The sequence below is a fragment of the Abrus precatorius genome, unplaced genomic scaffold (genome assembly GCF_003935025.1).
Source record: "Abrus precatorius isolate BTA unplaced genomic scaffold, Abrus_2018 Scaffold5, whole genome shotgun sequence".
Lineage (NCBI taxonomy): Eukaryota > Viridiplantae > Streptophyta > Magnoliopsida > Fabales > Fabaceae > Abrus > Abrus precatorius.
This window is the reverse complement of record NW_020874395.1, coordinates 3,366,765-3,380,314: the sequence shown is the minus strand read 5'-3', so window position 1 is coordinate 3,380,314 and position 13,550 is coordinate 3,366,765. Positions and strand designations below refer to the sequence as shown.

At 28.9% G+C, this 13,550-nt stretch overlaps 1 protein-coding gene and 1 pseudogene across 1 annotated transcript; one reads left to right on the top strand and one right to left on the bottom strand.

Moving 5' to 3' along the window:
- Nucleotides 1-384: 384 nt before the first annotated feature.
- Nucleotides 385-8,771, top strand: LOC113868172. Its single transcript, XM_027503759.1, has 6 exons — nucleotides 385-1,334; nucleotides 2,904-3,041; nucleotides 4,409-4,510; nucleotides 6,062-6,163; nucleotides 6,555-6,976; nucleotides 8,163-8,771. Exons 1-6 carry the CDS (start codon nucleotides 497-499, stop codon nucleotides 8,769-8,771), a joined length of 2,211 nt encoding a protein of 736 aa, XP_027359560.1. The 5' UTR covers nucleotides 385-496.
- Nucleotides 8,772-10,687: 1,916 nt separating this feature from the next.
- Nucleotides 10,688-13,091, bottom strand: LOC113867470 (annotated as a pseudogene).
- Nucleotides 13,092-13,550: the final 459 nt, after the last annotated feature.

Sequence of the window (13,550 nt, the reverse complement as noted above, 5' to 3'; positions counted from 1 at the left end):
TCATTTTAGTTTTTTTTATAATAAGTTACATTATCAAAGGATATAACTTTCTAAAATAAATTATACTAAAAAACTTTTTTGTAATATTTAAAATTATAAATAATATATTTATTTAAGAAAAATAAACTTTATTTAATTCACTAGGACCTTGCTATCCTTTCAAATGCTAAGATACCACAGTAAACACATTGTTACTTTTAACAAAAAAAAAATATTACACAAAGATACAAACACACGGGAAAAGTACAAGACTGTAGCTGGGACGACGGGAGTAATTGTTGATGGAGGCTCATGAATGGGCTCAATAAAACTGATTACCGTGTTTTATAAAAAGACTTAAACAAACAAAAGTCTTCGTATATTGGTTTTGTGAATGGTGGTTGGTGTGACCCTTAGATCTGCGAATCTCGATAGCGTTGACGCATTCTTCCTCTCAGATCCGGCAGGCTTCAAACATTTTGATTCACTTTGACACTAGGATCAGGTGATAATCACTATGGAAGCTTCACCGAGCAATACCATAGCGCTGACCGGAATCGTTCTGGAACCGGTCTCAGGAGATAATTACCAAGACTGGAGCACCCTAGTGGAAAACTACCTAGCGGGTCAAGCTCTCTGGGACGACGTCGTTGCGGCTAGTTCTGAAGCAGCTCGTGACAATCCCGATTGGAAATCCAAAAACGCAAAGGCTTTGCACGTCATTCAACTCTCGTGCGGGTCTCGAACTCTTCCCTATATAAGAAAGTGCGAAACAGCGAAAGAGGCTTGGAAAATCTTAAAAGCCCTCTTTGGTTCGGAGGAATTAAGAGCCTCCGAGCACACTAAGGACATAGAGCTAGGACCGCCTACTTCCAGTGAAAAGAATATTCAAGATCTCCGCAATGCATTGAAGAATGGCCTGTGGAATGAGGCAAAATCAATTATCGACAGTGATAGAGATATTCTTTTCCATACATCTTCTGCCGGCAGAACCGTTCTTCACGATGCTGTGATTGCAGGGCATGAGGTAACTGTGCATGAACTAGTTAAACTTGGGAATCAACCGTTGCTCACAATGAAAGACGAGCGTGGATACACAGCACTAGCTCTCGTTGCTCAATTCAGTAAAAATGTTGAGATTGCAGAGTTGATGATTAGGAATAGAGGGACTGAGCTGTTAGCAGAGGAGAACTGCGAAGGTGAGATTCCGGTGCTTATTGCTTCGGCTGAACAACACGAAGAAATGACCCGCTGTCTTTTCCATCATACTCCTTGGTCTGTTTTGATAAACGAGAACAATCAATTCCGATATGCCTTCGTGTTTCTTGAACGGTGTATTTATGCTCAAATCTTCGGTAAGACTTCTTTTTCTAATACCTGTTTCTTTTCTTTTCTTCTGTTAATTTTTTTTTTTTTTTAAGTTTAGATATAGTTTGTAGAATCAAATCAAATATATTGAATTTTCATTTTGGGTCATGTAAAATTAATTATTTTAGTTTTTATATATTTTTAAAATTATTAGTTTTAGTCTACAGCAACTTTATCAAAATGTAATGTGTCATAAAAATTGACACGTAAAAATATATAAATTAGTTATCTTTATTTAATACTAATAAAAAAATTAAAATGTAATATATTTTAAAAGAATAAAAATATATTTTATATTTTATTTTATATATATACTTTTAAAAAATAAAACATTTTCTTCAAAATTATTTCAAAAATATTTTCACTTGAGCTTCTGTGTTGACAAATGGTAATAATGTTTTTAGCAAATGCTAATAATTTTTAAAGTAACTTATCACAGTTTATAATAAAAAAACTATTTCTAATTTCTTAACCAGTACACTTTTTTATAGCATGCTTGTATCTTTGTCCATAATCGGTATTTCTCAAATTGATTTTTTTTTCCTTGTTTCTCGTGATGTTTCTCTACAGTTCCTTATATTTAAAACATGATGACAAGCAGCTCTATCCTACAATCCAAACATAGCTTCCACTTCTCCTTTATCAAATATAAACGCGTTAACACCTTTGTGTTCCTCTTAAACTTTAATCGTGAGTTTATTTTTAGAAGGAAAGAGAAGAAATTTTATTTTTGTTTAAAATTTTAGATGAAAAATAGAGAATTTACAAATTTTCTAAATTTCATATTTTAAAGTTTTTTTAATTTAAAGGATTTTTTATTAATTTTTTTTTTTACTTCCTGTCTTTTTTTTTCTTTACCTTTTAACACTTTTCTTCTATTTTTTTCTTTAAATTCTTAAACAAATCTTAATATTTTATTTTTTGTATTATTTTTTGTCATAGAATTGAGCATAAAAGGCTATAATTATGGACTCTCATGTGAATTATACTAATATTGATGGTTCAATCACATCTTCCCTTGGATCTTCTCTTCTGTTTTCATGAACCCTTCGAGAATTTGTTTTTCTATTCCCCATATTCTTACTTGAACTCTTCGAGAACTTGCTTTTCCATTCTTGGTGACTTGAACATTGGATCAGCTTCAAAATGCGCCCTGTTCTACATTAATCAACTAACTACTATTTAGTTATTGGTCTCTGTTAATTCAAAGTTCGGTATCTCTGCATATTCTTTCTTGAACTCTTCAAGAACTTGCTTTTCCACTTCAAAATGCACCAGATGAAGCTCTGACACGAGTGATAGAAACGAGGTGTTTCTAACGGGCTTCAAAGACTCTTCTTCCCAAGTCTTGTTCTATGAGAGGAATTATTTTTTATTGAAGTGGAACCCTTGTAATGAATGCATCGTGCGTATTTAAAAAAGATAAAATATTCTGTAATTCCTTTTCTAATTTTACTAACTTATTATAACTAAAATATTGTAACAGTCACGTGGACGTAATTATGTTTGATGGACTTTGTCCCTTCTAAATTCAATTATTTACATTTTATTTACAGATATTGCGGTAATGTTGATCAAACGTCAAGAAGCTAAACACTTCGACCTTCATAAATCTTATTGTGCACTAGCTTCCATCCCTTCTGCCTTTCGCAGCGGAATCCATCTTAGTTGGACACAGCAGTTTATTTACAACAGTATGTTCACTTTCATCTTTCATCTTATTAGTTATCTCGGTGATACGTAACGTAAATATATACTTGCGACATAGCTAGAAATTTTATAATAAATAGTCATTTTAATTTTTTTATTTTTATTTTTAACTTTTTAAATATAATAATTTATTTTAAAAAAGTATATACCAAAAAAATAAAAAGTGATTGCAAAATTAGGAATAAAGAAAGTTTTTCTTTAAAATTTTATTTTGTGAGAATTCACAAGCATATGAAAAATGAATTATAAACAAGCTAGTCAAGTTTTATTACAAGAAAACCATCCTTTAGTCAGAAAATAATAATTATTTAATGACAGTTTTTAGTAATAAAATATTTTTTATTATTATAGTGACTAATTTAGAGACTGAATATATTATTAATTTAATTAATTATGTTGTGCCTTCTTAATTATAGACTAATTTTCTTAAAAAATTAGAGACTGATCTATTTGTTACTATTAGGGACCAATTTAATTTAAATCTAATTTTAATATTAATAAATCTAATTTTTATTTTATATTTCATGATTTATATTATTTAAAATAGTTATATAATATATTTTTATTAATTAAAAACATATCATTTATTTTTTTTCTTTCTCTTAAAGAGTCTTAATTTTTCTACTTTTATTTTATTAAGACATCGATCTTATTTTTTAATAAAAAAAACTTTAATCAGTAAAATATTTCACTTAATAAAACAATTTTTTTTAACTAATTAAAAAAAATTTCTTTAAAAGTTCATATTATTTTTTATAAAAATATTAATTAATTTATTATTATGCTTAATAAATTATTATAATAAAATCAATTATATAATATGTAGTATTTTAAAATAAGTAGATAACTAATTCAACAAGAATAATTAAATAAATATTTAATTAATATGTTATAATGCATCATTCAAATATTTTAATACAATTAATCAATAAACTATTAAAATGATTATTTTTTTATCTTTTTTTAAATTTGATAAATGATTTTTTATTTTGTAATTATTTTAATTTATCTTAATTTAGATTGATACGTGATTTCTCGCCAACAACTAATCAAGTCATAAGAGAAAATTTTGATTTGATTTTCTAAAGTTATAAGTGGTAACATGTTGGTCTCTCAAAAATTTTGGTTATTAAATAATATTTAAAAATTTAAACTATTATTATATTACTTATTTTAAAGATTTTATCACTAAATGTTTATGAAAGAAATGTTACTGGACACAACTGCCTAATTCATTTTAAATAATTTTAATGTGGATAGTGTAAAAATATTTATTAAATAATAAAATATTAATGATTAGGAGATGTATATGGGATACAATAAATGTTTTTCTAATATATTCTGGTTACAGATTTGTTGATGCAGAGAATCAAAGTCAACTTTGAAGACAAGAATATCGAAATCGAACCTCGTGGTGGGTCACAAGAAGAAACGAATGCATATGTTTTAATAGGTCTGTTTCCAATTTATCATTGTTTTATATTTTAATTAAAAATATTAATATTTTTTATCTTAATTATAATAAGTAAATGTTTATTTTTAAATGTATTAATTATTAATTTTTATATTTTTATTTATGATAAAATTTGTGTTAATAATATACTCATCCTTTGCCTGTACAAATAAATGCATTCATTCATTTAATCTATGAAATATTAATTAACGTTATGAGTATATTTTTAAAATTGAACATAAATTTATCACATATAATCATTTTTTACGAATTTTGATGAATTAACTAGTAAATTTTTACAAATATTATTAAATTAAAAATATTAAAACATATTATATAAGAATTTATAAATTTTAAATATAATAAATAAGTTATTATATTAAGTAAAATTAAATTAAGGAGATGAAATTTTAAAATTAAAAAAAATACAGAAAGATCAAAATGAGATTTCAAATTAAGATTAAATTTAATTTTTTTATGACTTTTATTAATATAATATGATAACTTTTAAAAATTAAATTCAAGTTAAGATTGATTAATATTATAAGAATTTTGAAATTCAATTCATTTGAAAAAGAAATATATATTTTTAGTTTGATATAATGTATCAAAATTTAAAATTTAGATCACATTAAATCTAATATTGAAAATACAGAAATCAAATTTAAAATGAATAAAAATTTAAAAACACTTAAAGGAATAAAAATTAAATAAATAATTAATTAAATCATTTATTAATTTTAGAAATAGAAATAATTATTATAGTTTTATATTTTTATATAGCAAATACTTACTTTTTAATAAAACAATGTCAGTTTTTATTGCTTAAAAAGATTTTTAAAGGTTGATACATATAGATTTTTGTTTAGTCTTGCTAGTCACTGTATATTAGTTCAGAAATTAATAAAAAGTAAGTTTTCATTGAAAACCATGTACGAATTTATTAGAAATCATGGAGTGAGTGTCTTTTTATGTTTTTTAATTAATTCTTTAACGAATAGAATGTTTATTAAGTTTTCTTTCTTAAAATCCATTTTTTATTCGTTGTTTCCATCTTTTGAGTGTTTTTGTTTTTTCAAACTAAGCAATTTCTAAAAACATCGAATGTTAAAAATATATTTTTATGTAAGTTTTTTAAAATCCCTAAACTATTGGTTAACAAATAAAAAAGTAATCATATTAAAAATGCATTAAAATTTATGGTGATACCAAATTAATAACATTTTTAACAAAGATGTTTTACGTTTGGTTCTTTAGTCAATACACCTAACATTATCCATTTTAGGTTTAGGATAATATCAACATCAAGTATAAAAGTTGATTTTAATCAATCATTTTAAAATGATAAATATCTATTAAAATTAAACATTACATAAAAATACAAAAATATTATTAATATATTTGTTTAAAAAAATAATTTTAAATTTTTAAAATAAATCTTAAGTTGATATTGATAAAATTGTTAAATTTATCCAAAATGTCTCACACCCTGTCATAAATGCTACTATGCTAATACTAATTGCTTTCATATTTTTGAGAAAAACTCTGCAGGTGCAACAAGAGATCATTCCTCTCTCCCAATGCGATGTTTCGGTGGAATTTTCCGACAAGTGCAACAGTTCATTAAACCTTCAATACTCCTAAAATTCTTTGGTAACTTCTATGATAAATGCTCCAAATGAGTTACTATATCATTATTTTGGAAATAACCGTTAAGATAAAATTTAAGTGTAAATTTTGAGTGCTGTTGTTTATTAATTAAAATGATTTTTTAATTTGTACAATATTACACGTAATAAAAGATTATATATAGCAATTTTTTATTAAATATTACATAAGTTAATATAAAACATTAATTTTGATTAGTAAATAGCATCAACAACATCTAAAGAATTGTACTTAAGTTTTATATTATTTGATTGAATTTTGAATTATCAAAATAAAATTCAAATAATACTCAAAAATACTTATGATACTAATTTTGTCCTTGTTTTTATTTCCTCCACATTGTCTTCTTGTACTTGATTAAGTCCTTCATTTTAAGGTATTTGGGAAACATACGAGATGAAAAAGAAGCATTCCTTAGTACTTGTGATTCTACATGACTTGTGCTTAAGAACAAAGTCATCCAAGCAATATGAGTGGGCAGCTGGAGAAGCAATGTTACTGGCAGCGAAGAACGGAATTATTGAGTTCATAGATTCAATGAGAAACGTAAATTCTGACCTTTTATTGATTATAGATGATAATGGAAGAGGTCTACTTGCGCATGCAATTTTGAACCGTAAAAAAAAAATGTTTGAATTCATGCTTGGAGTAAAAAATTATAAAGAAATTTTTGCATCTTATTATGATAAGTTTGGAAATAACATATTACACCTCACAGCAGAATTAGGGATTTCCTCTACTAGTGGAGGCAAATATAGCACAACTCTACATTTGCTAAGAGAACTTCAATGGTTCAAGGTACGTAATTAAGTTTAACCAATATGTAATTTATATTTTATAAAAGATATGATTAAATTTGTTAGAAATATAACTTGTAAAATTTTTTTCTAAAAAATAAATAAAAATATACTAACTTTTATAAGTGTGAACTCATACCTTTCTTGTAGTTGGAACATTTTAATAAACTTAAACGCTACTTGTTTTAATATTTCCAGTGGCGTAATATATATATAAACACGCTTCTTCTAAAAAATAAAAGTACCCATTTATATTTTAGAAATATTTTAATAATTATATGACTTTGAACTTGTTAAAATACACACCAAAGAGTAATTTGCTAAAATACTCATTTTTCTTAAAATAATAAAAATATATTAGGATTATGGGTACTAACACGCTCATATTTATTTTTTAATATGTTAGTAGGCTGAATTTAAATTTGATAATATAATTTATTTTTTTTTGCAAAATCAATAAAAATATATCAACAATCTCTACAAAATAAAACTGAAAATTAGGAGAGACTTTTTACATTAATTAAAACTAAAACAATTGATACTAATGAGTGATTTGTTAAAGTGGTATATACTTAATTATGCAAGATTTAAGGTATAATTTTTTTATTTGACTAATATATCTCTTCACTTACTAATGTTTTGGTAGTGATGTCACTTGTCAGTTATAATTCTCCCCTGTTATTATGAGTTGTCAAACGTACTACATGTATATTTTATCAGTCAAGTAAGAATATTATGGACTAAGAAACTTATTTAAGTGACTTTTAATCACTACCAAAAGGTTAGTAGAGAGAGAGATACATTAGTTAAATAATTCTTTTTAATTGATATCCAAAGTCACAATACAAAAATTATATAATAGTTTTTATAAGAAATCACAGGATATCATAAAATTCAATGCATAAATAACTTAAATGCTGTAATTTTTAATAAAAAAATAATTATTAATTTTTTTTTATCGTACAACGTTGGTCACGCATAAAAAAATTAAAAAGTTAATTAAAATGCTGTAATCTTTTGCATATTATACTTATACCAATAACGGGAATCACAATGTTTTATCCTTGCTTCAAGATTCTTAAATACAAAAGTATAATAAGTCTTGACTCAAATGCAAATATGAATGCGTCTAAACAGAAGAAAAAAATGAATGGGATTAATGATTTTTTTCATTGTATTGTATGCAGGCTGTAAAAAGTATTGTGCCTCGAGCGTGCTACGAAAGTAAAAATGAAATGGGTCTTACACCTTGTGTACTATTTACCATGAACCACGCAGAACTTGTGGAAGATAGTAAACAATGGTTAAAAGAGACATCAAATACTGGCACAACTTTTGGAACTGTTATCATTACTCTCATGTTTGCTGCAGCCATCACTGTCCCAGGGGGAAACGATCAAAACAAAGGCACGCCCATGTTTTTAGGCAAAGAAGCATTTACTTTATTTGCAGTAGCAGATGCAATATCTCTAATCACATCTTTATCATCAGTCTTGGCTTTTTTGGCAATCCTTACATCAAGTTTTGCTGAGGAAGATTTCATGAAAAGCTTGCCCCTTAAGTTATTTTTTGGCTTTGGATTCCTATTATTGTCTGTGCTATCCATGGTGTGTGCTTTTTATGCTGCCCTTATTTCGATGCTAAATGGTTACCGCTGGATTTTAGTAGCAGCCTTGTGCATCACAGTTATTCCAACCTCGTTATTTATCCCCTCTATATTGCGTCGGTCTACAAGAATTCTAAGGTTCGCAATTATATCTGGTTTTCACTCTATAAAGAATATAAAGAGTCACTGATTTTAAATTTGTAGTTGAGTTACATTTAATTTAATTATTGTGTGTTTCTCCCTCTCTATTATTTTATTTTTCTCTTTTCCTCATGAAATAATAATTGAGAACTTTAAATATTCTTGAGGTTTTGGATTGAGGTAATATTTAATTAGCTTGTGTGGTTTGTTGGTGATCTATTAAAAGAAATCTCTTTTATGATTAACTCTCCTTTTATATTTCTAATAAATGGAATATATGTGAGGGTGGTAAGACACATCCCTAGCAGTGTAGCGCAACTTCAAAAATTTTGTTATACCACAATACTCATGACTGAAAATTAATTAAAAGGATTTTCCTTTAGTAGAAGCGTACCATTTCAAAGGACTCATGTTTGAGAGAGAAAATTGTTGAACTAACAAATATGATTGAAGAAATCACACACTAAACAAAAATAGACAAGATGAGGAACATATAAGACTTATAACTGGGTGATTTTTACATATACTCTCCTTAATTATAAGTGCTTTTCAATAAACAGAGTAAAAATGTAAACTGCTTCCCATTGCCTCATCTTCTCTTATCCACAAAAGACAAGATGCCACCATATTATTCAGGTCCCACTAAAAACGAAACAATTGCATGATTCTCATTAATAAATTCTTCAAGGTTACCAGTGCTCGTAGGAGAACTCCCCGCCGTCGGGTTTTCAGTCACCCAAAAGACCTTGTCGGTTGAGATCACCCGGTATTCCCTCACCCATGCTTTCTCCGGGAATGAAGGAAGAGAGACTCACCAGGCACTGACATGCATAAACAAAATTCGCTTTCTTTCTGACGTTTCATCTTCTCTGACAGCTATATTGCCTCTCTCCGATGACATTTCATCTTCTCCGACGACATTCTTTTATGCGACTGCTTGTCTGGGCAGCTTATTTTGTCAACTGAGATCCACGTTAACATCGACAAAGATCTCTTGATTCTCAGGTTCACTACACAGCAGTGTGGAGGGCATCCATGAAGAGAAAAAGAAGAGTAAAAAAATTATAAAATTATCTTTCAATAGTTTTTTTTTTAATATTATTAATATTTTGATCAAACAATCCACAATATTTCGTAACTATTTAAAAGTTAAAATTCTCTTATTTATTAAATTTTATTAGAGGACGTCTCTCCTAACTTAATATTTTAAAGTTTTGAATATCATATAATTTTTGCTTTGTTTGTTTTAATAGAAAAGATGATGTAAGAATGCAAACTAATTTGAAAAGAAAGTTTTTGTGTATATGTGAAATGGATATATGAATTTATCTCTTTATAAATTTTTAACTTGCTCATGTCTCATTTTATATAAAATTCAATTTATACTTGATTTTGATATATTTAAATATTTTATTTTGAGTAAAAAAGTATTTTTTATGAGACTCACTAAAAAGTTTCTCATACAAAATGGTAAAATTTTGTGAAAAAAAAGTAGTGAGATTTTTTTATATTTTATTCAAAATACTTTTTAAATTTTTTGCTAAATAATTTTTTATTGATATTATAAAAAATATTTTTTTTCATATAAACTAATATTTTTTACTCACTTTTTCATTTATTCTTTTTTATTTTAATCCATTCAAACAAATTTTTTTCATCTCACTTCTCATATATTTCTTCCTAGTCATATTTTTTTCTATTTGTTTTTCTTTAACTCATTTTTTATTACATCCAAACGCAGCATTATTGTTTAAACCTCCTTTCATATTTCCTAACAATTATTCGAGGAGAAATAAAACATCAAAAAATTCAATTGCTGCACCATGATGTACTGGGACAATTTTGAATCTAAGCACAAAGGATGAAAAATAAAACCAAACAAATAAGATGGCCATAATAAACAAAAGTTCACTGCATAATAGCAGTTAGATAAGCTTAACTCTGCATTCAGTCCTGAGTCCTGAGAAGATAATATTACATTTATTGGGATTTCTGATTGGTTTGAATACCAGTTTTCTAAATTCTTGACTGCTTGGCAAGCTTGAACCACTCAGTATGGAAAGAGCCCTCCATGTCAGTCCTTTCATATGTATGAGCACCAAAGTAGTCCCTTTGAGCTTGAACCAAATTAGCAGGCAACCTTTCTCTTCGGTATGTGTCAAAATAAGCAAGACTAGCAGACATACCTGGGGTGCTGATGCCATAGTTGATAGCAAGGCACACAACTCGTCTCCATGCAGATTGGCGATCCATTATTTCCTTGGCAAACTCTGGATCCACAAGAAGGTTTGCTAGATTAGGATTTCTATCATAGGCCTTCTTGATTCTGTCCAAGAATATGGCCCTTATGATGCAACCTCCCTTCCAAATCCTGGCAAGTTCCCCCAACTTCAAATCCCAATCCTTTTCAACACTCTTCGCGCGGATCAGATTCATGCCCTGTGCATAGCTGCAGATTTTGGCAGCATAAAGAGCCTTCCTAACATCATCAATCAACTTCTCCTTGTCAACAGGTTGATCAGCCATGATATCACCAAAGCCACCTGATTTAAACACCTTTGCAGCTTCAACTCTTTCCTCTTTCAACCCACTAAGGAACCTTGCATCCAAAGAAGCCTCAATAGTGGGAGCAGCAACTGATAATTCAGCAGCTTGTTGCACAGTCCATTTACCAGTACCCTTCATGCCAGTTTTGTCCAAAACCTTGTCAACCAAATGTCCATCTCCTTTATCATCCATAATTCCAAATATATCGGCTGTGATTTCAATAAGGAAACTCAAAAGTTCTCCTTTGTTCCATTCTGAAAACACACTTTGTAGTTCCTCATTGGACAACTTCCCTACTGACTTTAGTACATCATAGGCCTCAGCAATAAGTTGCATGTCACCATATTCAATTCCATTATGGATCATCTTCACAAAATTACCCGATCCACCTTTACCAACATAAGTCACACAAGGACCACTATCTGGGACTTGAGCTGCCACCTTGAGCAAAATGTCTTCTATGTATTTAAAAGCCTCAAATGAACCACCAGGCATCAAAGAGGGACCATGTCTTGCTCCCTCCTCACCACCTGAAACTCCCATCCCAAGGTAGAGTAGACCCAATTCAGCCACAACTTTCTCTCTTCTCTCAGTGTTCTCGTACCACTCATTGCCACCATCAATTATGCAATCACCCTTTTCCAAGTATGTAGATAGGGTCTTGATGGTTTGGTCAACCGGTGCACCAGCCTTAACAAGCATTATTACCACCCTTGGTTTTTGAATGGATTAAACAAAAGATTCAGGGTCATGGTAGCCATACACGGGAAGGTTTCCTTCTTGTTTTGCTCTTTCCACTGTCTCATCAACCTTGGATGTGGTTCGGTTATAAACCGAAATCGGAAAGCCCTTCTCAGCAATGTTGAGAGCAAGATTTTGGCCCATTACAGCCAGTCCAGCAAGGCCTATTCTTGTGAGATTTGTAGGTTGAGCCATAATGAAGCTCCTGTTTCAGTGTCTGAAAATTCACATGAGGAAGAAGTATAAAGGTGAAAAATAAGCATGGACTTTTAATTTCTAAAGAAAAATCAAAGGTGTAAACTACGATCAATGAGAACCATTAGAACTTGATTGGAGGCATCTAAAGGCCTTGAATAAAACCCTCTAGAAGTACACTAGAAAGTTCAATAAACTAGAACACATTCCAAGATTCAAAGATTAAAAAAAGGGCATTACGATTGATAACTAGACTTTTCCCTCAGAAAGTGGGATTTCATGAGACAGGTATTAACCTCAACTACCAAACCGATACATAGTTGATTTGCACAGATCAAGTAAGGGCCATGGCTTCAAGGGCTGCAAATTGTCAAAATACAACAATACAATATGTGAATTGCAATCAAACTCAATTATTTTCTCACCTACAATTCCATTAATTGGTTTCGTTTATTATTTTAATATCAAATGTTACTGTATAGCAAAATCTAACAATTCATAACAAGCAGAATTACATCTACAGCACGCAAACCAGTATTGCCAACACGATTAGCCCAAAAACATTCACCAACGTTGATTTCCCAGAAGACCACAACAGAAACAAGAAGAGAACATGTAAGCAGAGTTTCTATAAACAAACAAAATAAGTTCATGAATCATATATACCACCAATCCAACACTGACTTTGGTGCATCAAGAAAAGGCAATAAGAAAAAGCAGCAGCAGCAAAGGCAAACCTGGTTTTTTGAATGGAATGGCAGAAAATTGAGATCTGGGTATGCCAGAGACTATATAGTAAGCATAAAATGAGCAAGTATAAAATTATTATATACAAGTACAGTGTAGAGTGTAGAGTAACGGTGTTACACATCAACTACAACTCAACAACCAACCCTTTTGGCACAAAGTAGAGAAACACTTTCTTAGGATGTAAGTGGGTCAAATTTGTCCAACTAACAAGTTGGGTAGGTGAAGATGCTCTAAGGAATTCAGGCCATTGATTCCACTGTCACGGCTAGCACTGTCTCACGTGAAACTAACAGGTCTTTGTTTCTCAGGCTATGTTTGAGAGAGCATTGTTTAAGGAAAGATATATATATTTTATTTTAGATTAAAAGAATTATATATTTTAATAAATATATGATTAATATATTAAATTTACATTAACATGTTAATTTATATATTTTATTTTAAAAAATATTAATTTTAAATATATTTATTTAAATTTAAAAAATTGTTGATGGTTGAATCCTTAACCCTTCCCTTGAGTTAAACATAGGACCTCCCTCAATTTTTCATTAATTTAATATTTATGAGTATTCTTATGCTAAAAAGTAAAGTAAAA